Source organism: Conger conger, chromosome 16, assembly GCF_963514075.1.
Source record: "Conger conger chromosome 16, fConCon1.1, whole genome shotgun sequence".
Lineage (NCBI taxonomy): Eukaryota > Metazoa > Chordata > Actinopteri > Anguilliformes > Congridae > Conger > Conger conger.
In genome coordinates this window covers 7,508,882-7,536,203 of record NC_083775.1, presented here as the reverse complement: position 1 = coordinate 7,536,203, position 27,322 = coordinate 7,508,882, and the positions used below count along the sequence as shown (strand labels likewise).

The 27,322-nt window shown below is 47.6% G+C and overlaps 1 protein-coding gene across 4 annotated transcripts; it reads left to right on the top strand.

Moving 5' to 3' along the window:
* The first annotated feature begins 589 nt into the window (after positions 1–589).
* Positions 590–27,133, top strand: LOC133114402 (mitochondrial Rho GTPase 1-A-like). 4 transcript variants are annotated; one of them, XR_009705556.1, is made up of 21 exons: positions 590–1,026; positions 2,759–2,817; positions 3,261–3,342; positions 3,441–3,484; positions 3,618–3,671; positions 3,884–3,936; positions 5,012–5,120; positions 5,985–6,086; positions 6,313–6,411; positions 7,274–7,382; positions 8,253–8,373; positions 9,825–9,909; positions 11,001–11,146; positions 11,610–11,710; positions 12,334–12,464; positions 13,398–13,481; positions 14,718–14,840; positions 15,333–15,535; positions 18,410–18,529; positions 21,400–22,985; positions 23,041–23,531. XR_009705556.1 is itself a non-coding variant. In XM_061223740.1 (20 exons), the coding sequence occupies exons 1-20, from the start codon at positions 990–992 to the stop codon at positions 26,203–26,205; spliced, it is 1,980 nt and encodes a 659-aa protein (XP_061079724.1). In that variant the 5' UTR covers positions 590–989; the 3' UTR covers positions 26,206–27,133. The 4 variants fall into 4 exon arrangements, 3 of the variants coding, with proteins under 3 accessions (XP_061079724.1, XP_061079725.1, XP_061079726.1); XM_061223740.1 differs by lacking the exons at positions 21,400–22,985; positions 23,041–23,531 and adding an exon at positions 26,088–27,133; XM_061223741.1 differs by having other exon boundaries at positions 21,400–23,531.
* Positions 27,134–27,322: the final 189 nt, after the last annotated feature.

Here is a 27,322-nt window from a genome sequence, read left to right as displayed (position 1 = left end):
ATGCCCCGGGGGTATACACAGAGGGTGGAGTGAAATGTTTTCTGACATTTATGCTTCTTTGAAATGTCTCGGAACTTACGTTCAACGGTTACTTAACAGGACATAATTATTATCACGACACAGGCCCGGGGTATTCGACGCACACCTGTAAACATAAAACTAGATTTAAATGTAACTAATAGACTAAATATAACGATATCAGGAAGCAAACAATATGCTTAGATTTTCTGATGAAACATTAATTATTCAAGTCTGCAGCCCTTAATGGAATGTCTGCTGTTAAGAGGAATACAGTTCTCACGTCTATTTAGATGGATAGATGGAACGAAAAGATGGTGTTATTGATGAATATTGTTATTGTTATGCTGGTGTTTTCCAATGTTCTCTGGTGTTTTCAAATGTACGCAATGAGGTAGACTGTACTAACATTTTTATGATCAGTTTAAATCAAGACCTGCTTGTTTTGAGGCGTTACACAAAGTAATTCGAAATGTCATACCAATGTGCATTCAGTAGGCTACTACAACGGTCCCATCCCGGAGGAAATATGGATTATGCGTTTTCCTTTCCTCCCTTCAAAGATGTCTCTTTCGACTTGCCGTAGAAGTCGATGTGCCGTATAAGTCAGAAGGGGAGGTGTGTGCTCGTATAATTTGGCTAACATAGAGCAGAATGTCATGGAATTAAATTTAAAAAGGAGGATAACCATGCCCGAAGGAAAAATGTCGTGTTTACTTTACACAAGTGCACATCGCTTCTGATTGTGTCCCTCTCACCACCGGAAGAACAAGGCTTGAAGCGCACTAAGAAGCCGAATCCTCCTGTCCGTTTTGTCCTACACAGATTGCCGGTGGAGTATTTGTCTTTGAAAGTGAACTGCGCAAGGCCACACAGCTCCATTAGGCGGACTGATATACTACGACAGTTTAGATGGTGTTCATAAACGGACACACATTTTAATTTGCACAGAAAACAGAGCAGCGGAAACGATGAGGAAGGACGTCAGGATATTACTTGTCGGGGAACGTAAGTACATAACTGTTAGCTTGCTAGTTTATTAGCTAATTGGCTGTGTGTCAACGGATGGTGATTTGGTCCTCGCACAGAAATACTGGAGGAGATGATCATTTTGATAGTGGTGAATGATGCCAAGATGGTGATTGTCCAATTCAAGTTGATCAGTTTGGCTTCAAATAGTTCATTTTAATTCCTTTCCACTGCATGATCCTGTTCACTTGCTAGTCATTTGTAGCTAGCCAGCTATTTTTTTATGCTGCCAGTTAACTTACCGATTTGACCGGAGTAAGCTGGCAAGGACGCTAGCTAGCTAGCTGGTTAAATAGCTTGGAATGCTACATTGGGTAATGTTAGCCCACCGTATGCTATTCCTTTTTTAGTTGGCTGTTTTTATTTCTTATTTTTTTAATAGAGAGTACATTGTTGAGCTCCGCTGCAGTGCAAGCTAACTAACTTATCCAAGTGTCAGAAAGCCTTACCAACCAGTTTGTTCAGAATAAATTACCTGGCAGATTGGCTGGCTAGTTTGGCTAACCGTGGACAGTTTTTTGTCTTCGCAAGACGCCATGCTAGCTATATTCCCCCTTCTCTTGACCTGAAAAAATGGAAACCTTTTAGTTTGTAGCAAGTTGTGGCGTTGCTACGGCTGCATACCACGAGTAGCCTATTTCCGAAGTCCCACACTGCCTTATCTCCGCTCACACTGCATTCACGGCTGCTTATCGGTACTATGTTTAGCGATCCTGTTATTCGTGGATGCCAACCGGGGCACATGACACTTGCAATTATCTAGTGACACATTATGATTTCAGTGACACCTATTTTAACTCTACTCCTGTGGAAAGCCACCTGCACCAGTCTTGTGCTTGTTTGCCATGCAGGTGTTTATGGCTGTTGACACAAGCTCGTTTTTGTTTAATTTTCGAGTGACTTTTTCTGTGATCAGCAGTTCTACGTTTCCAAATTTAATTTTGAAACGAACATGAAGTCTTTTATTTCTAGGAGCTGAATAATGTCAATGAACCCAATTTTCATTCTTTATTTGAACGAGCTAGAAATCATGTTTGTGCATAGCGTGCTGAATAGAATTGTCTTTCTGAATGTCAAGTTTTCAGAATGATTTCAACCGTCAACTTTGCTTCCAGTAGTTCGTGACTAGCAGGCTATCTTAGAGTCGTGCCTTAACATTCCTTGGTTTCATTGGTCGCATAGTGTTGTTGTATAGTTGAACTATAGAATCCCTCCCCACCTTCAAGCGCAAGCTGAAGACACACCTCTTCAAACAGCACCTCTCCCCATCCCTCCCTACCTCCCTGTGAACCTTAATTGTTGTCTCTGTGACTTGTGTATCAGTATTTTAGTTGGCTAGGTAAGCAGTGTTTGGATAGTTAACTTTGGTGACTTTTGCTCTGTTTGTTTGTTTGTTCAAAAAAAAAAAAAAAAAAAAAAAAAAAAAAAAAATTGCCCTTGTCCTTATCTTTGTTGTACAGGTAGCAGTTGAAATTGTACTTACCTCTAGGGTCTTTCAGCGAACTTATCCCTGGTTATGGGTATGCACTTTGTTGTACGTCGCTCTGGATAAGAGCGTCTGCCAAATGCCAATAATGTAATGTAATGTAATGTTGTGAAATGTGCATTCGTACCCAAATATTCCGTGCTGACTATCACTCGTGAAGTAGTGATAAGTGACTAATGATTGTTTCACTCATGCGTTTGAGATGCATACCCTCTGTTTCCACAGCCAAAGTTGGGAAGACTTCCCTGATCATGTCCTTGGTCAGCGAGGAGTTCCCCGACGCGGTACGGAAGCCTCCTTGAAGTTTGTGCGAAAAGCATAACGAATTATTCCAGACTGAGCTTTAGCATATAACCACTTCCATTTACTTCGAAGTTTGCCTGCATCCCCCAGTTCGTAGGACATGTTCGTTTCTGTGCTTCAGGCATTAGCCTTGTAACGCAGGTTTAACACAGCATTCCCAAACTCTGTAATGCCATGCCTATGCTGTCATTGCTCAATCATTTTATGTGTTTGGGCATTGCTGCAAAATAGCATGTGTCCTCAGTCAACTTTCCCTGTATAAATAAAGGTTAATAATAATAATAATAATAATAATAATAATAATAATAATAATAATTATAATAATATATGTTTAACACTCCTTCTCTAACATTGCTGTATACACTGACATGCCAGTTGCTGTGGATAACCACATTATTCTGTGTGATTGTGTGTACGTGTTCAGGTGCCTCTTCGTGCTGAAGAAATCACCATCCCCGCTGACGTGACACCAGAGCGCGTGCCCACACACATCGTCGACTACTCCGGTAACCTGATCAGTGCTGAGCTGAGGTCAAATATTCAGCACAAAGTCTTTGTCCTCCAGCGTATAGCCGTTCATTTGTGCACTGTGCCTTTCTTACAGAAGCAGAGCAATCGGATGAACAGTTATATCATGAAATTTCAAAGGTTGGGTTTTATAATAATAATAATAATAATAATAATAATAATAATAACAATAATAATAATAATATTGAATGAGATGTGCTTTAGAGGTCTGTTTGTTTCTGGGAGATACAAGCTTCTTTCTTTTCTTTTACAGGCTAATGTAATATGCATCGTGTACTCTGTCAACAACAAGAAGTCCATCGAAAAGGTCAGTTCAGCGCATCGCATTGATAAGGCTTGCCTGCTTTTAGCCGGGCGTAATTGCCGCGGCGAGCTGAAAGGGACATTCCTTTAGTCGCTGGCGTTGTCTATCCCGGCTTCATTACGCCAGCTCTCTCCTTCCCCGGTGCCAAGGTAAAAATAGGTGCATGTCTGCGTTTGAATATCAGCAGGCTTTGATGAGCCTGTGCTTTCCCACAGGTGACCAGCCACTGGATTCCGCTGATAAACGAGAGGACGGACAAGGATAGCAGGTGCGTGCATGAGTGTGTGTGAGTGTGTGCGTGTCTGTGGGTGTGAGTGTGTGAGTGTGTGAGTGTGTGAGTGTGTGAGTGTGTGAGTGTGTGAGTGTGTGAGTGTGTGAGTGTGTCTGTGGGGGTGGGGGTGAGTGTGAGTGTGTAGGTGAGTCTCTTTCGTGTGGTGGGGAGGAGGAGGAGGAGGAGGAGGAGGTGCAGTTTTCTGCCTTTAATGCGTTTGCTTGCGTCTGTGTCTCTAAATGAGAGGAGCGGGAGGGGTTTAGTTATGGAGGCTGTGTGCTGCGTGGCTGAAACAGTGGAAAGGTTCTGGGGTGATTTATTGCGCGGCGCAGTGAGGGAACGCACCGTTACCGCGAAAGCATGAGAGGCTCTCGGACGTCCTGTTCCTCTCCCACAAGAGACTGGGTGTCTGAAATGTGTCCTGATGTATGACACGCTGGGGTGGCCTGTTGTCAAGAGGGCCTTACCTGGTATAAGCACAGCTCCAGAGTCTTATCACAGCGGCTTTGTAGTCCCAGCCTCCGTGCAACAATGTTTTAATACACAAAATCTTACCAATTGTACCTTTAAATAAAATTAGTGCCTTTGCGCACCTGTATGTGTTTTTTGCATGTGGTTAGTGGGCGGCCTGTAGCGTAGTGGTTAAGGTGGATGACTGGGTCCCGCAAGGTGGGTGGTTCCAATCCCGGTGTAGCCACAATAAGATCCGCACAGCCGTTGGCCCCTTGAGCAAGGCCCTTAACCCTGCATTGCTCCAGGGGAGGATTGTCTCCTGCTTAGTCTAATCAACTGTACGTCACTCTGGATAAGAGCGTCTGCCAAATGCTATTAAAATAATGTAATGATGTAGATGTAGATGATGATGATGGTGGTGATGGTGTGTCGGTGTTCACAGTGGCTGTGTGTTGGTGTGCAGCGTGATGGTGCTTGTGTTGAGGTGTTCACAGTGGCTGTGTGTTGGTGTACAGGTTGATGGTGCTTGTGTTGAGGTGTTCACAGTGGCTGTGTGTTGGTGTGCAGCGTGATGGTGCTTGTGATGAGGTGTTCACAGTGGCTGTGTGTTGGTGTACAGGGTGCCTCTCATCCTGGTCGGTAACAAGTCGGACCTGGTGGAGCACAGCAGCATGGAGACCATCCTGCCCATCATGAACCTGTACTCTGAGATCGAGACCTGCGTGGAGGTGAGGGACACCCGGAGTCTCCAGAAAGACTGGGGAGACGCCAGAGACTGCATCACCCATGAGCACTAGTGCCAGAGACTACACTTCCCATGAGCACTCCTTCTCTTGGTGCCAGAGACTACATCACCAATGAGCACTCATTCACTTAGTGCCAGAAACTGCTACCCATGAGCCACTTTGAAACAGGCTCCTAACATGACAGATGAGAGCTTCATTTAGAACAAGTATCCCATTCCAAAGAATCAGCAAATGCGTTTTTTTTGTTTTCAATCAGTGTTGGTGGACTTGATTATGTCACAGGCACACAAATCGAGGCCTTTTGCCATCTTGGACAGCTCAAGTTCAGAGAATGTTCAGTGGTAAGGCTAAATTATAGTGAAGGTCTGAAAAAAGCCATTTCCTGATTAATCAGGGGAAATGGCAACCTGTATTTTCCCAAAGACTGATCATCAGCAGATTCACTCCCTTCTCGGGGCCTGATTTACAGAGATATTTAGCACGTGCAAAACCTGTTCTACACATTCATTAATAACAGCCTGTAGCGTAGTGGTTAAGGTAAATGACTGGGACCCACAAGGTCGGCGGTTCGATTCCCGGTGTAGCCACAATAAGATCCACACAGCCGTTGGGCCCTTGAGCGAGGCCCTTAACCCTGCATTGCTCCAGGGGAGGATTGTCTCCTGCTTAGTCTAATCAACTGTACGTCGCTCTGGATAAGAGCATCTGCCAAATGCCAATAATGTGTAATGTAATAACACAGCCTATGATTTGTGCAAAAGAAATAGCATGGGTGGAGTGATAGGAAGAGGAAGTCTTAGAAACTCTTCCAGCTTGGCTTTCTCATGACACTTTTCGGTTTTTCAGTGCTCGGCGAAAAACCTGAAGAACATCTCGGAGCTGTTCTACTACGCCCAAAAAGCAGTCCTGCACCCCACCGGACCCCTGTACTGTCCCGAGGAGAAGGAGGTGAGAGCCTGTCGGGGTAGTCTGTAGTGTTTCAGATGATTATTTGACCCATGTCAGATATAAATGCCTGTGTGCTCACTACTGGTGGAAATTAACTTTCCCCTGTGTCACTCCGCACACACTCACACACAAATTAAGAGTGCCTTGATTTCTTTACATTGTATTTTTCTATTATAAAATCATATCGGTTCCATGTGACAGAAGCCCTGTCGTTCACGGTTCGCAGATGAAGTCGCCGTGCATCAAAGCCTTGACCCGCATCTTTAAAGTGTCTGACCTGGACAACGATGGTGTCCTGAACGACCTGGAGCTCAACTTCTTTCAGGTAGAAGCCCGTGGCGGATCTCGAGGGGGGGGCGATGAGGCCTGCCGTCCCCCTGCCCAACCCCCTTCCCCACCACATTTTTCAGCGATATTTTTCTTTAGCGGAATTGGTGTTTCATACATTTACATTTTCTTTTTAGTCATTTGGCAGACGCTTTTAATCCAAATCGACTTACAAGTGCATAGGTTCTTCCAGCAAGTCAAAGCATCACATCCATAACTAGGAAAATACATAGGAAGTGCTGTTTTAAACATATTGTCATCATAAGTGCAATTTCTTTCTTTATTTATTTTTTTCTTTAATTTTTTTGGGGGGGTTAGACAAGAGGGATAGGGATATCAGAAAGGGGGGCGGGGGAAATCAGGAGGGAGGACTAAGGTAGAGTATGAAAAGGTGTGTTTTTAGTCTCCGTCGAAATAGGAGGAGGGATTCTGCTGTCCTGACAGTGGTAGGCAAGTCATTCCACCACTGAGGAACCAGAACGGAAAACAGGCGTGAGCGTGCAAGTGTCATAGAGTCCTGGAGATTAGTCTAGTGTACCATTTCAAATATAGCAATTATGTCCAGTATGTGCCTAAAATAGGCCCTTTCTTCTAGTTGGGACACATTTTTGTATTTACTTTGATGGCAGTTGCGGCACCCCCAAAATAACTGCTGGGCCCATCCTGGCTGCCCCATTAAAACTGCATTGAAAGTTTCCAGTGGGGCAGCGTAGTGTGATTGCAGTGGGGCAGTATTGCAGTAAGTTGTGGTGCTATCTTGCGGTCAGTATTGTCTGTTGGGGCTGGGTGTGTGGCGGTTTGACGCGGGACGTTTCCGTGTTCGCAGAGGACGTGTTTCAGCGATGTTTCCGTGTTCACAGAGGACGTGCTTCAACATCCCGCTGGCCCCTCAAGCGCTGGAGGACGTGAAGAACGTGGTGAAGAGGAACATGGCGGACGGTGTCCATGACAACGGCCTGACGCTGAAGGGTGAGAGACTGTCCGTCAAGCTCTTTCTCTTCCTCTCTCTCCTTCTCTCTCTCCCTCTATCTCTCCCTCTCTCCCCCTCTCTCTCCTTCTCTCTCTCCCTCTATATCTCCCCCTCTCATCCCTCTCTTTCTTCCTCCCTCTCTCACCCCTGCCTTCTGCCTCTCTCTCCTTCTTTTTCTTCCTCTTCTCCCCTCTCTCTCTCCCTCCCTCTCTGCCCCTCTATTTTTCTGTCTCCCTCTACTTCTGTCTGATTTTTCCTCTTGTTCTCCATCTCCGTCTTCATCGCTCTCTCCTGGACCTCCCTTCCTTGTGGTCATGTGTCTCAGTGGGAAATGGGTATTTGGATTTGGTCTCTGCCTTGTGGGGACATGGGTCATTTTTGTGAGGGTGCATGATCTGGGTGGGCATGGCTGATTTGTGTGGTTGTGGTGTATTGGTGTGGGTATGGCTGATTGGTGTGGGGGTGGTGCATTGGTGTGGGGGTTTGACTTTGTGGTTGTGGTCTATTGGTGTGGGTATGGCTGATTGGTGTGGGGGTGGTGCATTGGTGTGGGGGTTTGACTTTGTGGTTGTGGTCTATTGGTGTGGGTATGGCTGATTGGTGTGGGGGTGGTGTATTGGTGTGGGGGTTTGACTTTGTGGGTGTGGTGTATTGGTGTGGGGATGGCTGATTTGTGTGGGTGTGGTGTATTGGTGTGGGGGTTTGACTCTGTGTGGTTGTGATGTATTGGTGTGGGTATGGCTGATTGGTGTGGGGGTGGTGTATTGGTGTGGGGGTTTGACTCTGTGTGGGTGTGGTGTATTGGTGTGGGGGTTTGACTCTGTGTGGGTGTGGTGTATTCGTTGGCTGACCAGTCCCTCGTTGGGCAGGGTTCCTCTTCCTGCACACCCTGTTCATCCAGCGGGGGCGGCACGAGACCACCTGGACGGTGCTGCGGAGGTTTGGCTACGATGACGACCTGGAGCTGACGCAGGAGTACCTGCTGCCCCTGTGAGTCTGGTGTGCCCCGTACCCTCCTCACCCTCCTCACCTGCTCCCCTGTACGTGCCCTGTGACTCCTCACCCTGCTCCCCTGTACGTCCCCCTGTGACTCCTCACCCTGTTCCCCTGTACGTGCCCTGTGACTCCTCACCCTGTTCCCCTGTACCTGCCCCGTACCCTCCTCACCCTGTTCCCCTGTATGTGCCCTGTGACTCCTCACCCTGTTCCCCTGTACGTGCCCTGTGACTCCTCACCCTGTTCCCCTGTACGTGCCCTGTACCCTCCTCACCCTCCTCACCCTGTTCCCCTGTACGTGCCCCGTACCCTCCTCACCCTGTTCCCCTGTACGTGCCCCGTACCCTCCTCTCCCTGTTCCCCTGTACGTGCCCTGTGACTCCTCACCCTGTTCCCCTGTACGTCCCCCTGTGACTCCTCACCCTGTTCCCCTGTACGTGCCCTGTGACTCCTCACCCTGTTCCCCTGTACCTGCCCCGTACCCTCCTCTCCCTGTTCCCCTGTACGTGCCCTGTACCCTCCTCATCCTGTTCCCCTGTACGTGCCCTGTGACTCCACACCCTCCTCACCCTATTCCCCTGTACGTGCCCCGTACCCTCCTCACCCTGTTCCCCTGTACGTGCCCCGTGACTGCACAGCCTGTTCCCCCCCGTGAGTCTCACTCCACACCCTGTTCCCCTCCACACCAAACCAAACTTCTTCCTGCACTGATGGTTTATGGTTTGTGTTCAGTCTATGGGCCACCAGCCTTTAGGCCCGGGCTGATCCGCTCCAGGATTTCGTACCAACTTCTGCTCTTAATTATTTAATTAGCTAAACAACATCTTGAGCAGACATTTGTCTATGCACCAGCTACTGCTGCAGACCGCTAGTGTGTCCAAAAGATTTTACTCTGCCCAAGTACAGGAGTGAGCCAACATCAGTTCTAGAGCTGTCAAAAAAAAATAATTAAGGTAATTGGTTGGAACGAAAACCATCTCGCAGACCAGCCCTCCAGGATTGCAGTTAGACTAACTGGCTAAGCTCCAGAGTGCGCTGTTGGAGTTGAATCTTGATTGGCAATCAACAAAGACCTTACAAACACTGACCCAATCAGAGGACAGGTGGGTGCTGCTTTAGGATCATTTGAGCTTCTGCCTGACGTTAATATGGGCGCAGATAGGGGGCACGTTTCACTCCCACCAAGAACTATCCAAAAATTAGCTTTAGTTGTATTGCAGATGTTACATCGCCACCTAGCGTGCGGAGTGTGAACTGCACCTGCCCAGAGCATGGCTCCCTCTTAATTTGTGCATGTCCAGCCACCCTCTGGAGCCTGCAGCCAATCACGTTAACCCGTTTCAAAATGGTGGACAGACATTTCACTGCGCTACAGTACTTACGTGTTTAGGTCTTCTTAATCTGGACTATGCTGGGTCTGACCGTGTCTTGTGTGTGTGGTTTAGGTTAAAAATCCCCCTGGACTGCACCACAGAGCTCAACCACAACGCGTACCTCTTCCTCCAGAGTGTGTTCGACAAGCACGACAAGGTGAGAACGTGTGGTCAGCCCACGCCAGCCACTCGACAGTCATGAGACCGTAATGAACTTCCGTTTTTGTGTCGCGCCATTTTTGTTTGTTTTGGGTCTTGATTTATAGCCCGGAACAGTTTGTGCTTTCTGAATGACCTCGGTTCACTGTTCAGTCAGGCAGCCCTGTGAGTAATAGTTCTGTTGCCAGTTTCAAGAGTTGTAATTTGGGGCATTTACAATTTAGTGACATCATTTTTGTCATTTGCGTATTCTTTAGTCAGGGGGCCCGCGAAGTGAAGCAAACGCAGGTGTCGTGTTTCATAAGCTTTGGTTCCTCCTCTCTTTAGAGAGGGATGTCCTTGCTGAGTTACTGGCAGTCCATCTGTCGTAGATGGCGTGGCATTGTCACGGTGTTGAGTGTAAGAATGTGGTCGCTGTTGACCTTTGACCTCTGCATGCTCAGCCCCACTGCCATACCATATGGAGGTCATGTGATTTTGAGGGCAGCACTGAAGCACAGTGGTTTGTGACTCAGAGGTTGCCGGTTTGGCGCTGTCGGTGTACTCTTGAGTGAGTTACTGAACCGGAACTCCTTCTCTCCGCATCCAGCAGTGTGAATGGACGGAATGCACTCTGCTGAGTGTGCCCTTATGTGACCTATCCAAGTGTGTTAGTCATTCTGGATAAGAGCGTCTGCCGAATGCCACAATCAAATTCTTGCTTTCGGTCCAAATGGACATCTCCCCAGTAATCCGGTGTGCAACTCTTAAGAGAGACCGTGCATTTGGTAAGCGCACACATTTATACAGTCCTGTTGATTTATATAATAAAAATAATCATACTAACCGTAATAGTAACACGTTTTACAGGCTACTGAGAAGTACAGAAAAGCTGTAAAGATACCAATCGCATGATTCTGTTTAAAGCTGCCAAGAAAAAAAGTTGGCTCAGTTTACATTTCAATAAACTGGAGGATTTTAAAGTAGGGAGGGACACTGGTTTCCATGGAGAGATTTAGAAGGTGTAAGGCAACGTGAGCATGACACTAGTGTGGTTATGATGGGAGTCACAGGGTCAGAGTTCAGAGGTCATCCTGTGCTCTGTTGCAGGACAGAGACTGTGCCCTGTCACCAGAGGAGCTGAAGGACCTCTTTGGGGTCTTTCCCTACATGCCCTGGGGCCCTGACGTCAACAACACCGTCTGCACCAATGAGAAGGGCTGGATCACCTACCAGGGATACCTGTCCCAGTGGACGTGAGTGCTGCCTGCCCACAGTGTGGTCGGGTTTCCTGCAGGACTCAAAAGTTAACATGAGGACAGACACAGACACAGACACAGACACAGACACAGACACAGACACAGACACAGACACAGACACAGACACAGACACAGACACAGACACAGACACAGACACATGCACATGCACATGCACACACGCACACAGACACATGCATGGACACATGCACTTGCACACCACATGCACTCACACACACACACACAGACACACGCACTTGCACACCACACACACTCGCGCACACACACTTACACACACACAGTCACATGCAGTCGCACACCACACACACGGACACACGCACTCTCACGCTCTCTCACGCATTCTCACGCACACGCACACACATGCACACTCTCTGACACACACACACGCACTCTCACGCACACACTCTCTCTGTGATTGATTGTGCCCTCTCCCTGTCTCCAGGTTAACGACGTACTTAGACGTGCAGCGCTGCCTGGAGTACCTGGGCTACCTGGGGTACTCCATCATCTGTGAGCAGGAGTCCCAGGCGGCCGCCATTACAGGTGAGACCAGGAGCCACGGAGGAGACGGCGTAATGTGTGTGTGCTGACTGTATAATGTATAATGTGAGTGTGAGTGTGTGCTGACTGTACAATGTGAGTGTGTGCTGACCGTATAATGTATGATGTGAGTGTGTGCTGACTGTATAATGTACAATGTGAGTGTGAGTGTGTGCTCGCTGTATAAAGTGAGTGTGTGCTGACCGTATAATGTATGATGTGAGTGTGTGCTGACTGTATAATGTACAATGTGAGTGTGAGTGTGTGCTCGCTGTATAAAGTGAGTGTGTGCTGACTGTATAATGTATAATGTGAGTGTGAGTGTGTGCTCACTGTATAAAGTGAGTGTGTGCTGACTGTATAATGTATAATGTGAGTGTGAGTGTGTGCTCGCTGTATAAAGTGAGTGTGTGCTGACTGTATAATGTATAATGTGAGTGTGAGTGTGTGCTCACTGTATAAAGTGAGTGTGTGCTGACTGTATAATGTATAATGTGAGTGTGAGTGTGTGCTCACTGTATAATGTGAGCACACACTCACACTCACATTGTACATTATACGGTCAGCACACACATCGCTGTATAATGTGAGTGTGTGCTGACGGTACCTTGCTGCCGCTCCCACAGTGACCCGGAATAAGCGGATCGACCTGCAGAAGAAGCAGACCCAGCGCAGTGTGTTCCGCTGCAACATCTTTGGTGCCAAAGCCAGCGGCAAGAGCGGCTTCCTCCAGGCCTTCCTGGGCCGCAGCCTGCAGGTGAGTGTGTCGCCACGGAGACCTGCGGGTGAGTGGGTCGCCACGGAGACCTGCGGGTGAGTGGGTCGCCACGGAGACCTGCGGGTGAGTGGGTCGCCACGGAGACCTGCGGGTGAGTGGGTCGCCACGGAGACCTGCGGGTGAGTGGGTCGCCACGGAGACCTGCGGGTGAGTGGGTCTCCACGGAGATCTACGGGTGAGTGGGTCGCCACGGAGACTTGCAGGTGAGTGGGTCGCCACGGAGACCTGCGGGTGAGTGGGTCTCCACGGCGATCTACAGGTGAGTGGGTCGCCATGGAGACTTGCAGGTGAGTGGGTCGCCATGGAGACCTGTGGGGTGAATGGGTCGCCATGGAGAATTGCAGGTTAGTGGGTTGCCATATAGACCTGCTGGGCCCTCGTTCCTGGCAGGTACGTGAGCTCTGTGGGTGGGAAGGGGGCGGTGGTCTCTCCATCTCCACGGAGACCTCTGGCTTTGCTCTTTGACATCACTATCCAAAATAGGTTGAAGACTGACGGCCACTGCAACACCTGCCTCAGTCCATCTGTATCTGAAACTTAAAGACGAGCTGAAATCAAAGTACACTTGTTCCCCAATTCAGCCAATTCTTCATAACCATAGAAACACGTCTAATAATAAATATATATTCCAAAAATGTAATTTTCCATCCACTTCCTGGAAAACAAGACAAGATTTTATGTCATTTTGCCCCTTCAAAAATTGCCCAGAAAGATCTCTTTCCCTCGTGCATACGTCATGTGGCGGACTCTAGTGCTGCTCTGACTTGTGCCTCAGCTGGTCTTTAACCTCAGCCTCGATGAGGTGAAGGACAGGAGAACTGTGTCTCTGCTCAGAGCTGATCGGTCCATGGGTGCGTTTTCTCCTGGCATTTCCGTGTGTGACGATGCGTCCCTTCCCCTTTTACCTCGCAGAGGCAGAAGATGGTCAGAGAAACCCACAAATCGCTCTACGCCATCAGCACCACCTACGTGTACGGACAGGAGAAGTACCTACTCGTGAGTAGATGAGTCTGGCCCGTCTCCTCATACGCGATCAGTGATAGCTTTATTGTCATTGCACAGTACAGAGCAACGAAATTACGAAATTAGAGAACACTGTTGGCCTGGGCGGTGACGAAGTACAGAGGCTCACACATACACATACACAAAGACACACGCACACACACCCTTGGATTCAACACCTTGGTCGGCCCCCTCGAGTCTTTCCCTATCATAGAGCAGTCTGCTGGGGAGTTGAGCGTTGCGCCATGTGGCTGCGCGCTCCCCCTAGTGTCTGAGCTGTGACACCTCCCCTCCCTGAGACCTTTCCCAATACCAAAATGTGCCAGTCTCGAGTTTTCTTGTTGTCATGTTTAATTGTTTGCTTATGTGCCGAGGTTTTTTTTTTCCTAATCCCACACTGGGCCCCCATAAAGGAGCCCAGTTTGGGGAGTTGTGTTTTTTTCCCCTCATCTCCCCCCATTGTTTCTTTCTTATCTAATGATAGTTCTCCTGCTCCTGTCTCCCTCCCCATGTTGGCCACGAAATGGCCTCTGTATGTTTCTTGGACGGGATGAAACTGTCAACTGTAATTTCGTTGCTCTGTACTGTGCAATGACAATAAAGCTATTCCATTCCATTCCGATATTCTGGATTAATGTCAACCCCATTCTCCTAGGCTCTGCGTTACTGCAGCGGTTTCAGATAGCATTAACTTTGCCTGCTTTTTTTATGTGGCCCTTCGATTTTCACTTCGTATGGAAACGTATGGGATCTATACTCAGTCGTATTTTGGATTTTAATGGTTTAAACAGCCATGCCGCAGTCCTGGTCTGTTTTAAGATTGCATACTTGCTGTAAATGTTCATTGGTATTGAGTATGTCTACAGACCTCCACCAGAGACTTTCCCTTATTGGTTTAGACCTGTGAGTGTGCTTTGCTGTGTGACTTGGTTTATAGTTTATGATAATATTTATTCAGTTTCATCAGAAGATGTGCTGTATGACTCGTTTCATTTGCCTGTATATTAATCAGTGTGATTTGATACTGTGGTGTCATTGACAGTATTTACGTTGTTATGTCAGTGTAATTTGCTTGCGTGTTTTGGTTTGTTCATCAGTGTGACTTGAGATGATTGACAGTCAGATTTACACGGTGATTCATTGCCCTGTGCGTCTTGGTAAGTTAATCGGTGTTATTGGAGATGATCGACGGTGAGATTTACAGAGAAGCTCCTCCCCTTCGTCTCCCAGCTGCAGGAGATCGTGCCGGACTTTGACTTCCTGTCGGACCGTGACCTCACCTGCGATGTGGTGTGCCTGGTGTATGACATCAGCGACCCCCACTCCTTTGAGTACTGCGCGAAGGTGTACAAGGCAGGTTCTCCGTCCTCAGGCTCTCCGCCCTCAGGACTGCTGCACGCTCCCAGGCATCCCCTCATCCTCAGTTACACACCACGGCGTGTGTGTGTGTCTCAGGGTCTGCACGTCTCAGAGTTTCTTAGAGGTTTCAATACACCAGAAAAGCTCAGTAAAGTGTGATTACATATTTGACGTGTGTTTGTTTGCGTGTGTCTGTTTGTTTGTGCGTATTCCTAACTACATTTTCACATTGAGCTGAGTTGAATGCGTGACTTTCCCCCAAATGCTTCATGCAGACTCTGATGTTGCAATGCAGTATCATCACCAGTTGGTGTTCAGTGCAATATATGGCTGAATAGTTCAAGAAAGAAAAACGCGTTTATCGTTGGCCGTCGTCGCAAAACACAGTCGAAATGTTAAGAAAACGATCTTTTTTTTTGGTGAAATCGGGACTTAAGGGCCTGGCGACGTGGGGGGTTTACGTTGTTGAATTCCTGCGCGTTGCAGCAGCACTTCCTGGACAGTAAGACGCCGTGCCTGGTGATCTCGGCGAAGGCCGACCTGCACGAGGCGCGGCAGCAGCACAGCCCCGGGCCCGCCGAGTTCTGCCGGAAGCACAAGATGCACCCGCCCCAGGCCTTCACCTGCAACACGGCCGAGCCGCCCTCCAGGGACATCTACATGAAGCTCACCACCATGGCCATGTATCCGTGAGTACCGTCCCCAAACCCTCTCTCCACCGTGGTCATGTGACCGTGAGTACCGTCCCAAACCCTCTCACCACCCTGGCCATGTGTTCGTGAGTACTGGCTATCCCTGACACCCAAATCACCCCCTTCCCAAGCCTGGCTCTCCCTCATTCCCAAACCACTCCCTTCCTAAGCCGCTGGCCATCCATGACACCCAAACCACCCCCTCCTGAAATCCTGCTCTTCCTCATTCCCAACCCCCCCCCCCTTTCTCAAACTCGGCTCTCTCTCATTCCCAAACCTGTTCCTCCCCTCATCCCCAAACCATCCTCCCTTCCCAAACCTGTCCGTCCCTTCATTTCCAAATCACCACGCTCTTTCCCAAATCCAGCCCTCCCTCATCTCCATACCTGTTCCTCCCCTGGATACGCCCCAGTTTAGTGTTGGTACTGTGCAGGTCCAGTGATCTCCATATCATGTGATTCTGAGAGTCTAGTAGTCAGTGTTCCTCCATTAGCTCACCCAGATGATATGAACATCACTGGTTCTGCTCTGCGTCTCCTGGTTCTGTGGCACTATCCCATTTTCCACTTGCTGAAGACATTTTGGCAGAATGTTCACAGAGGTGTTTGCGTTACAGTTCCTGCGTTCCGTCCGAAGGAAAGCAGGTTCACAAATTTATCTTCAACATTTCCCGCTTGATAAACGCTGCCTTTGCAACAGCAGGGCTTTGTGACGTGGTCCTTCAGCAGTGGTGAGAGTTCATTGTAAATGCACTCTGCAGAGGTAAAGTAATTAACCTCTTCATCTCGGGAGTAGAACTTACGTCTGCTAAAATGTTCTCTGGCAACCTTTTTCATTTTGGTTTTGCGCACGAGTGGTTACGGAGTGGAAGGTCGATGTGCGAAGACGGGACGTCGTGCAGAGAGACGGCAGCGTTACGGCAGGCTCGGGGCCCAGCAGAGCTGAGAGCAGGCTGGGGATGGAGAGGAGGGGGCTCAACATGAGGAGGAGCTGTTCATCTGTGAGAGACACATATTTCAGCTCAGGACCTGTGCTGATGAATGGAGATCATGAACAGAGGTAGTGAAGGGAGTAAAAATAATAATCACAATTTGATAATGAATTCAGCTGATGAACAGAGATAATGAATTCAGTGGATGAACAGGGATAATGGATTCAGCGTATGAACAGGGATAATGAATTCAGCTGATTAACAGTGATAATGAATTCAGCAGATGAACAGAGATAATGAATTCAGCAGATGAACCGGGATAATGAATTCAGCAGATGAACCGGGATAATGAATTCAGCTGATGAACAGGGATAATGAATTCAGCTGATGAACAGGGATAATGAATTCAGCTGATGTACAGAGACAATGAATTCAGCGGATGAACAGAGACAATGAATTCAGCGGATGAACAGGGATAATGAATTCAGCAGATGAACAGGGACAATGAATTGGGAAAATACCCGTAATTCTACACGATGACTCGAGGCTTTCGGCGGAGTGTGCTGTGGGAAAGACGGTCGTTTCGAGCGATGCGGAAGTTAAATGTGGCAGCAGTGCCGTAACCAGGCCGGCAGCTGTGCACTCCGGTGAAATGCAGGGCAGCAAGATGGAAAGAGCGGCGGAAATGAGGCCAGATTTGCGGTGACTTGGCTGATGAAGCTGCAGGGCCGTCTGGGAAGACTCCGCGTGATGAAAGGGAGAGAGATGATTGGGTAGGACAGATGCTGTCCAGTCTAATGCGAAAAGAGTCTGTGTACGTGCATGTTTTTGTTTGAGCCCAGCACTACGACACCTGGACCAGCACATGGTATAGCTGTACAATAATTCAAGCTCATTGGTTGAAAATTGGTTCTAATTGCCATAGTCAATCGCGTTGGGGGGGTGGTTTCAACATCAGTGCGTTCACAGAGAAGGGGGTGGGACAAACAGTGTTGTGGTTTGAGGGCGTTTGTTGCTGCAATTCTTCTCTTGACCTGTCAGAAGTCCGAAATTACAGATTGCACCTTTAATTGGTTGAATTAATTGGATGTCGTAGCGCTGGGGTGGGGATGGTGGCAGGCGGTGTGGTGGGGGGTTTGGGTAATTGGGCTAATTGGGGTAATTGAAGCAGCAGGGTTTGTTTTCAGAGCTGACTGAAGCAACCCTTGGGGGTGAATCGGTAGGTTTTGACAAGCACTGGAATAAACGACTGGCTTTAGTGGCTTTTGTTCATTTATATTTCTTTGAAGAATATTCCATGTTTCTGTGCGTAAAAAAAACCGGATAGAATGAAAAGAAGTTGCCCTTCCTACTTTCTCCTTGCGTCTCTGTGGCGTGTTTTGATCCTTCCTTTTGACCTGTCCCATTGGCCCAACTGTGTGGAGGCGGGACTCGAGGGTTGTGTTGGTGGTGGCTCTTTTTGTTATTTGTTTCAAGCATTTTCATGCATGTGTACATCCTCAGAGGGAAAAGCCAACCAGTAAAGTATATTAATTTATTTTAAAATATTACTCCCCTTTTCAGTTTTGTCCATTTTGAATCACTGTTGTAACTTCCAACATTCGTTTGTGGTTGGCAAAGACGGGATTTTTAAATGTGCTCTTTTGCACCAAAGATACTAATGCCATCCTTCTCTGAAAGACTACTTTAATGCTGCAACTTTTAATTACCAGTTGGCATTGTAGCAGTTTTACCGTTCACTTCAAGTTTGAGTTTTCATTCATTATTATTGTTATTTGTATTTTTTCTATGAATGTGTTTTTTTTACATTTCTTTTATTCCTGGACAAGGACGTCCCTGTGTCCTGCACTGAGCCAGTGTGGCCACGAGGGGGCGCCAGAGGGGCGTGACGGTCCCGGCCCAGAGGGCAGTATTGACCTGCTCTTCCTCTGTCTCCCCAGCCACGCCCGGATGTGCTGTGTGGGCACCTGCAACAGGTGTACCTATTGCCTCTGTCAGAGCCTCCTCCAGTCAGGCCTGCTGCGGTCTGTAAAGACCAGGCTCTACACGGCTGTGAACAGGTCCATCAATCTCTCCGTTCTCCCCCCCCACCCCCTTCCCCCTGCTGGGCCTCAGTTCTGACAGCACCCTTCTCTAACATACACTCTTAAACTCTTATCTACTTAGTTTGCTCTTCATAACCTCCCCTGGTTGTGGGTCTTGTGCTGTGGTGCACGTCGCTCTGGATGAGAGTGTCTGCCAAATGCCTACAATGTGATGTAATGTAACAACCTTTCAGGTTCTACTCTGCATATCCAAAGGCAGCTTTGCATGTTGATGGCAAAGGAAGGCAGGATTAGGTATTGGGTTTAGACACGCATACTAAATTAGAACATAAGATCTATTTGTCACTGTTTGTCACATTCCACATTTTATTATTTTTTAAAACCTTTGGGCTTTATTGAACGAACGTTTCCATGACGGGACTTTCTGGCAAGCTCTGACGCTCTGTTGAAACCTGACTGCAGAGAACCCTCAGCTCTACTGCGATATTGATATGTGTATTTTATGACTTGCTGTCATTTGAGCCAAGCTTTCTGGGTGGGTGGCATTGGCTTAACATGTCTGTGTTAAGATCCTATGGCTACATGGGTGCTGGTTTAGGTTTGTGTGGATGACACACTAATGTGTGTGTGTGTGTGTGTGTGTGTGTGATACCAAGCAACCATATTTACACAAATGCAGGTAACACTGATTTAATTATGATGGCAACAACTGAATGTTCTGACAGGGAGAGATTTAATGCAGTGAATCTCACTATTGATGCTGAATAATAAAGTAAATCTTATCTCCTCGTTTAAAAAGTTTAAGAAGCAATCAAACTATTTATCTTACCTAGTTATTATTTATAACTACGGTCAGACCAGGGTCAAATACATAATTGTTTCTGATTCAAATACTTTCCTGTGCTTTATTGATCTTGCCTGGTGAAATCTAGCCATCCAAGAGGACCAGAAGGTGGGGTTTGCACTTTTTGAGAGTATTTCATAGGTTCCAATACACCAGAAAATTATGTGAATCCAAAACAATTAGGTGTTTGACCCAGGTCTGATTGTGGTATACTAAACATTTGAAACCGTATTCTTTGTTCATTGCAAGTTTATTGATTGTTTTGTGGTTATGTTTTAAATTTGTTGAAGAGGATAAATCATCCAGAAATGCCAGTTGAGAATGAGCAAGTCCGTTGTATTCATGTCAGCCTTTTAAAAAGCTCTCCGAAAAACTGGGATTTTAGTAAATATGGTACGTTATACTTTTTAAACTTTTTAAACTTTTACACTTTTAGCGATGCAGCTACAGGATAAAGGTGGATATGCAGTGTATAAATCTGAACTAACGGATGTATGATGTGTTTAATTGGGCTGAAATGTAACAATGCTATTATTTTTAAAAATTAAACTAACCACCCCATATAGTCTTTTCTTTCCATTTAGTTCCTGTGTTGATTGGAAACATAGTAGAATAATGAAAGGAATAGTTCATACTAAAATTAATTTCATTTTCTTACCTCTAGAAATGTCTTAACCTGACCAACTTAGTTTTTATTCTTTAAAAAAAAAATTATTTATAAAAAAAGCTGAATATTAGTTGCATATTCCTTGTCCACCTTTTATTTTGGGAATTCAATCTTACAAAGACTTTTTGTTGAAACGATATGCTACAGGGGCAAAATACATACATATAAACATACACACATACATACGTACATACATACATAAATACATACATTTCTGGAGGTTTGAAAATAAGTGACATTCATTTGTGGGGACTTGTATGTTTCCTACTGCTCTGCTCTGTAAATTATTACACTTTTCTATGACTTATCTGCAGCATATACACTCAGTGAGCACTTTATTAGGTAGACCTGTACATCAGCTTGTTAATGCAAATATTGGCCAATCATGTGGAAGCAACTAGATGCATAAAAGCATGCAGACGTGGTCAAGGGGTTCAGCTGTTCAGACCAAATGTCTGAATGGGGGGAAAAATGTGATCTTAGTGAATTTGACCGTGGACTGATTGTTGGTGCCAGACAAGGTTGTTTGAGTATCTCAACTGCTGATCTCCTGGGATTTTCACGCACAACAGTCTCTAGTCTGGTGAGGAAAAACGAACAAACATCCAGTGAGCAGCAGTTCTGCATGAAGAAACGTGTTATTAATGAGAGTGGTCAGAGGAGAAGGGGCGGACTGGTCAAAGCTGACAGGAAAGTGACTCTAATGCAAATAAGCACACAATACAACAGCGGTATGCAGAAGAGCATCTCTGAACACACAACGCGTCAAACCTCTAACTGGATAGGCGTCAGCAGGTGAAGACCAATAAGTAAAATAAAGAAGTCTAATAAAGTGCTCACTGGGTGTATACTGTATATTCTTGATGAAAAAAAAAAACCTGCCATTGTTTTCTTAATTTGGTCTAAATGCGTCTCAGATTATAAGGGCAGGAGCTTGGCCTTGACCAATCACACGCCCTAATAAACCTTTCCCAGTCAACAGCTCTCCTTCATTTCAAACCACGATGTTCATCTTGTATTGCTTCCTGGTCACCTTTTTGGTTTGTGTGATTTGAAACTACTGTAACAACAGTTTAAAGGCTTGGCAAATGGAAGCGTGTGTGCGCCTGTGTGTGTGGGTGTGCATGCGTGCGTGCTTGTGTGTGTGTGTGTGTGTGTGGTGTGTGTGTGTCTGTGCGCACGCACGCATGCTTGTGTGAGTGTGCGTGCTTGTGTGATTGGGCAGGCATATGTGAGTGTGAGTGTGTGAGCGAGTGTGTGAGCGAGTGTGCGAGTGTGTGTGCAAGTGTGTGTGCGAGTGCGAGTGTGTGCGTTATTCATTAACTCTGCCGGTAATGTATTGCTCCTTTGTGTGTTGTTATTTCTTCCCCATAGGTGTTCACTCTCTTGTGTTTGGCTGCCTCTGTTTCTGTTCCTCTTACACCTGTTTACCTCCTTTTGACCGCCAGTGTCTAGTCTGTCCCCTAACAGGTTGGGCATATTTGTGCTCTCAACAGCGCCCTGGGGGCAGACGGTTGTGTCAGAATCTTGTGTTTATCAGTTTAAACAAATAAAAATTAAAAAAAAGGAAATACTGAGCAGCCCCTTATACTGAAAAGGCAGCCCCAGTTCCTAGCAGATTTTGTGGTATGGTGGTTAGTGTAATATTGTCTCATTCCACTTAGTTCCTTGTTTCGCTCACTTTTAAAAAATTATACAATGACAAATTTCACGCAGTGAGTCATTTATAAGGTAGACCTGTACACCGGCTTGTTAATGCAAATATTTGATCAGCCAATCATGCGGCAGCAACTAAATGCATAAAAGCATGCAGACGTGGTCAAGGGGTTCAGTTGCTGTTCAGAACAAATGTCAGAATGGGGAAGAAAAAGTATCCAAGTGACTTTGATTGTGGAATGATTGTTTATGCCAGACAGGTTTGAGTATCTCAAAAACTGCTGATCTCCTGAGATTTTCGCATACAACAGTCTCGAGAGCTTGCAGAGAATGGCTAAAAAACTAAATCGTTCAGTGAGCAGCAGTTCTGCAGGCAAAAACGCCTTGTCAATGAGAGAGGTCAGAGGAGAAGGGCCAGACTGGTCGAAGCCAGTACAACAGTGGTATGCTGAGCGTCTCTGGACATACAATGCATCAAACCTACAAGTGGATAGGATACAGTAGCAGAAGAAAAAAAAAAAAAAGAAAGTCTAATGCCTAATAAAGTGCTCACTGACGGTATATTTTTCAGCTCAAGTCGATGGGGTTTGTGGGAAGGCGATCTCAACTGAAATGGGTCCATTGGAGGGTAGGCCGGAGTTCACTGCGGTAGTGACATCAAGCAAAACACGGCCGTCTGCCCTCCAGGTGCTGTTGAGGACAAACAGCCGCTTCAGGCTCGCTAACACCGCCTCTGTTGCCTGGGGTCTCTGTGCCGGGTTTCTGTGCATTTAAGTGGCTTTCTCACTGTGATGCCTGTGTGTGTGTGTGTGTGTGTGTGTGTGTGTCCGTGTGTGTGTCCGTGTGTGTGTGTGTGTGTCTCCATGTGTGTGTGTGAGAGAGAGTTTTGGAATTAGTTTTTAGCTTCTTTTTCTGTGGTGCCTGTCCCTCTGTGGAACGAAGCCTCTGATCTGAGGGCCTGGTTTCAGTGGGAAGTGAGATGAACGTTGGGGGGATTCCCACACTTTACAGTCTGATGTCTCTTCTGGGATGGGCTGTGGGAGACGGGGGTTTTTGGTGAATATGCGGGTAATGAGTAGTGGAAGGTCTGAGGTCTTTCTCTTCGGTACTGAATCCATTTTCTGGTTTAACCATCATCAGATTCTATATTGCGTTTGACCATTGACAAAATCTGCTTGGGTGTTTTCCGTTATTATTGTGCATTATGCCACAATTTTGGCCGGTTGTCATGGTAAAGCTCAGCTGAAAGCTAGCGAGAGCAAGACGCAGGCCTTGGCCTGTGGGAAGTTGACCTTGGACCTTGGGTAGTTGACCTTGGACCTTGGGGAAGTTGACCTTGGACCTTGGCTTGGCCCTTAGGAAGTTGACCTTGGCCCTTGGGAAGTTGACTGACCTTGAAGCTTACCTTGGGACCTGGGAAGGTGAACTTGGGCCTTGGGAAGGCCACCATGGGCGTATGCGGGTGTAACGTTGTGTGGCATCAAACGTGTTTCACACACTAACTCTGCGTCACCTCTGCGGCTCCTGTGACATTGGTTGGTTGGGATGAAGTGGGCGTTGCCTAAACACACACACACACACACCGAATTGCCATGGACACTATCCAAGATAATATTTCAAAATATTGCATACTATATGTTTAGTACAAAAAAAATAGGCTTAATTCATATGTTTTAAGGGGTGTGCCTTGTTTTCTTTTTTATATTTTTTATGATTTGGTGATTTTTATTTTTAAATCCCAAACTGCACACCTTGGGATACGATTCGATGAGAACCACAAAGTTCTGTCAGGTGCCCCTCGCCGGTGGAAAGGCGGTATCTGGGGGCCGTCGGCTGCAGCACGGTGTGTGGGTGTGTGGGGGGTGTGTGGGGGGTGTGTGGGGGGGGTGTGGGTGTCGGTGTAGGGGGGGTGTGGGCGTGTGGGGGGGGTGTGGGTGTGGGTGTGGGGGGGGGGTGTGGGGGGTGGGTGTCGGTGTGCGGGGGGTGTGGGCGTGTGGGGGGTGTGTGGGTGTGGGTGTGGGTGTGGGTGTGTGGGGGGGGTGTGGGGGGGGGTGTGGGTGTGTGGGTGTGGGTGTGGGGGGGGTGTGGGTGTCGGTGTGGGGGGGGGTGTGGGTGTGGGTGTCGGTGTGGGGGGGGTGTGGGTGTCGGTGTCGGTGTGCGGGGGGTATGCGGGGGGGTGTGGGGCATGAGCGTCGGGGCGCTGGCGGTGCTGTGGGGTCAGCGTGCGGCTCGCGGTCGTTGAACGCGCACAGCTGTGTGCATGTGTGTACAAGGTTGCCGTCGCTCTGCGGTGGAGCTGGCCGCCTTCCTGCTGCTGGACCAGGAGTCCCGCCTCGGGCAGCAGGTTCACGCGGTCGGCCGTGTAGAGGAGTCCGTCTACATGGAGGCGTCCGCAAACCCCGCTGAGCACAGGTAAATCACCTGCCTCAGGTGTGTGGGGGGGGGCAGGGGCAGGGCTGGAGTCGATTTGGACACAGGGCGGGGGGGTGTGGAAGGGACAGGGGTGGGGTGCGGGTGGAGCCGAAGATGGCAGTGGAAACGGTATCTGCAGTTCAGCAGAGGTGGGTTTGCTCTTTGCCGTAAGCCGTTAGCAGTTAGCGGTTAGCTCTGGGCAGTTAGCTGTGATATTTTGAGCTCTTAGCGTTTAGCTATTAGCTTTTAGGTTGTAGCTCTGAGCTGGTCACTGTCTTACCCAGTTGAGGGGTTCTTACTGATCAGTACTTATGCAGTCCCCATTCTGGGACATTAAGAGTGTTTAACTGTGCTCCATCGACGCCTGTGGCTGCCGGAACTAAATGCTGCTAGGCTCACGTTGGCTTCTTTCACAGATTAATCCCTCACCCCCCCCACCCCCCACCCACCCCTCCTTCTTTCCCGCCAAACATCTCCTCCTCCCACGGCCATGTTCCTCCACCTTGTATCCCTACTGGCTTAATGGTAATGTTGCAAAGGAAAATCTGTTGTGTTCATGATATTTTGTGGGCAGTCGACCTCATCTGCATGTTGTAACTTGTGTTGTAGAGTTTACCCTTCGATCATTGGTTTAATATGCGCGTATGCTTCAGTGGTGGACCAACAAAGAATGCATGATTATGGACTGTTACCAGTAATGAGTTTAATTTTAAACGTGGTCAATTCAAGAAATTAATTTAAAATAATGTAACCATATTTGAATAAAATATTCCCTTAATATTGAATTTCAATTTTTTCTAATTTCATTGTTATTAACCACGCTTTCTGACTTGTGTAATTGTATGACACTAGTGTTAATACTTTATTAAACAGTATTAGTATAATATAGCACTTCATTTGTTAATAATCCTATTTTCCCTTTGTTAGTTAACTTGTTATTACTAGTTTTACTAGGTATTACTGGGTTTTCACTAACTAACAAGGGTTCCTTGAGTCAGACTGTAGTTATGTGTTGAGTGGTCCTTTAAGGCTAGACAAACTTCCTCTCACGAAACCTCGCGAAATCCACATGCACACGCGTGTCCTCTATCGTAACGTCATGTTGTTCTGATCGCTTTCCCCCGAGCCCTTTGGCCGAATAAGAGCAAGGTGTGAACGGTCCTTTCTGAAGGGGCCGGGGGGTCCGGTCTCCTGGTGAAGCGATAGCGGCAGTCAGTTCAGCTGTGTGGTGCGTGAGTCTCTCTGAGAACTAAGTGGCTGTGGATATGTTTGTGGAAATCTGTCCATGACAAAATTATTAGGCCAGAAGGCTAGAATCCTTTCCTCGCTTTCGATCGACCTTCATGTCTCTGCGTTACTCTTTTATGACTGCTTCTTTCTTTATATCGACTACTGCCCTCAGTCACAACTTGAATGCGTGTCTAACATGTTTTTCTCTCTCTCTCCCTCCCTCCCTCTCGCTCTCCCTTTCTCGCTCTCCGTCTCTCTCTCTCCCTCTCTCTCCCTCTCTCTCCCTCTCTCCCCCTCTCTCTCTCTCTCTCTCTCCCCCTCTCTCCCTCTCTCCCCCTCTCTCCCTCTCTCCCTCTCTCCCCCTCTCTCTCCCTCCCTCTCCCTCCCTCTCTCCCCCTCCCCCTCTCTCCCCCCTCTCTCCCCCTCCCTCTCTCCCTCTCTCCCCCTCCCTCTCTCCCTCTCTCCCCCTCTCTCCCTTTCTCGGTCTCTCTCTCCCTCTCTCCCCCTCTCTCTCTCCCTCTCTCCCCCTCTCTCTCTCCCTCTCTCTCTCCCCCCTCTCTCCCCCTCTCTCTCCCCCTCTCTCTCTCCCTCTCTCTCTCCCTCTCTCCCCCTCTCTCTCCCTCTCTCCCCCTCTCTCTCCCCCTCCTCCCTCTCTCTCTCTCCCTCTCTCTCCCCCTCTCTCCCTCTCCCTCTCTCTCTCTCTCCCTCTCTCTCCCCCTCTCCCCCTCTCCCTCTCCCTCTCTCTCTCTCTCTCTCTCTCTCAGACACGTAACCCAGGGTGATGCGAAGAGCTCTGGTTTCTGGCTGCGGGCGAGTGTGGGAGCGACCGTGTTCGCCGTGCTGGGCTTCGCCATGTACAGAGCGCTCCTGAAGCCTCGATGATCCTCCACCCCCTCCACCCACCCCCCCCTCCACCTTCACCCCCTTCATGGAATAGGAAGAACAAAAACAGACGATTTAAAATATATATAATGTTTATTTATTAGTCTTGCTGATGTTTTCCCCCTCCTCCTCCTCACTTGGGATTTGAATGCAGTTTAAAACCCGTGTTCCTGGTGTCGACACGCCCCTGGTGCTATAGGGAGAAGATGCGCACAGCTCTTTGCACCGTCGTTTTTAATGGTGTGGTTTACACAGGCGTGGAGAAAGCTTTTTCTAGTAAGAAGGGACAGAGTGCCATGTAAATAGATTGTATATAGTGGTAGGATATCGTTCTTCTAATTTCCCTTGATTACACGGAGAACAAGCAAACAGCATAAAGGCTAACATAAGCTATAACGGGAGAATTGTTATTGAAAGTCTTGCTTTATTTTGGAAGTACTGCTTTTTTTTTTGGCGCATGTACAATGTATTTATTTTTTCCGTTTCACTTGTTTAGCGTTGCATGATGACACAATCCTACGTTTTCATTTTCAATTTACATACATTATTATCGGTATACTTATACATACATATATATATAGTGATATAGTTTTTTATTATGACTGTTGTTAATAATTGCCTTTCATGGTTTGGGGCCTGGCTGTGTGCAGATCCAAAAAGCCTCGTCCAATCAGGTTTCTCCTGTCCCAGCGCCCCTGGGAGGGTCCTGTTTCAGCCCCTCCCCCTCCCACTGTGTGGGTGTGGCTTCCCTGGACCCTCTGGTGCATTTCATTCGCCTGCACGCCCCGCTAAAGTTTCCCTCTCTCCTTATTTATTTTGTATCATTTTCTCTTCGTTTAATATTTAAATCACTACGTTGAGTACTTAATGCGTGTCAATAATAGGCCTGTTACCTGTACTGCTCTTTCAGTGCACCCCCACCCCCCCACCCCCCCTGCCCTCCAACCCAGTCCCAGTCCCAGTCCCAGTCCAGTCCCAGTCCCAGTCCCAGTCCAGTCCCAACCCAATCCAAAAGACTGTTTGGTGCCATTTACCTTTTTCCAACATTTACAATAAATACCTGTGTGCTGACACTTGGGGTCTCCTGGGGATTTTCTTGTGTGTAGTTTTGGAGTGT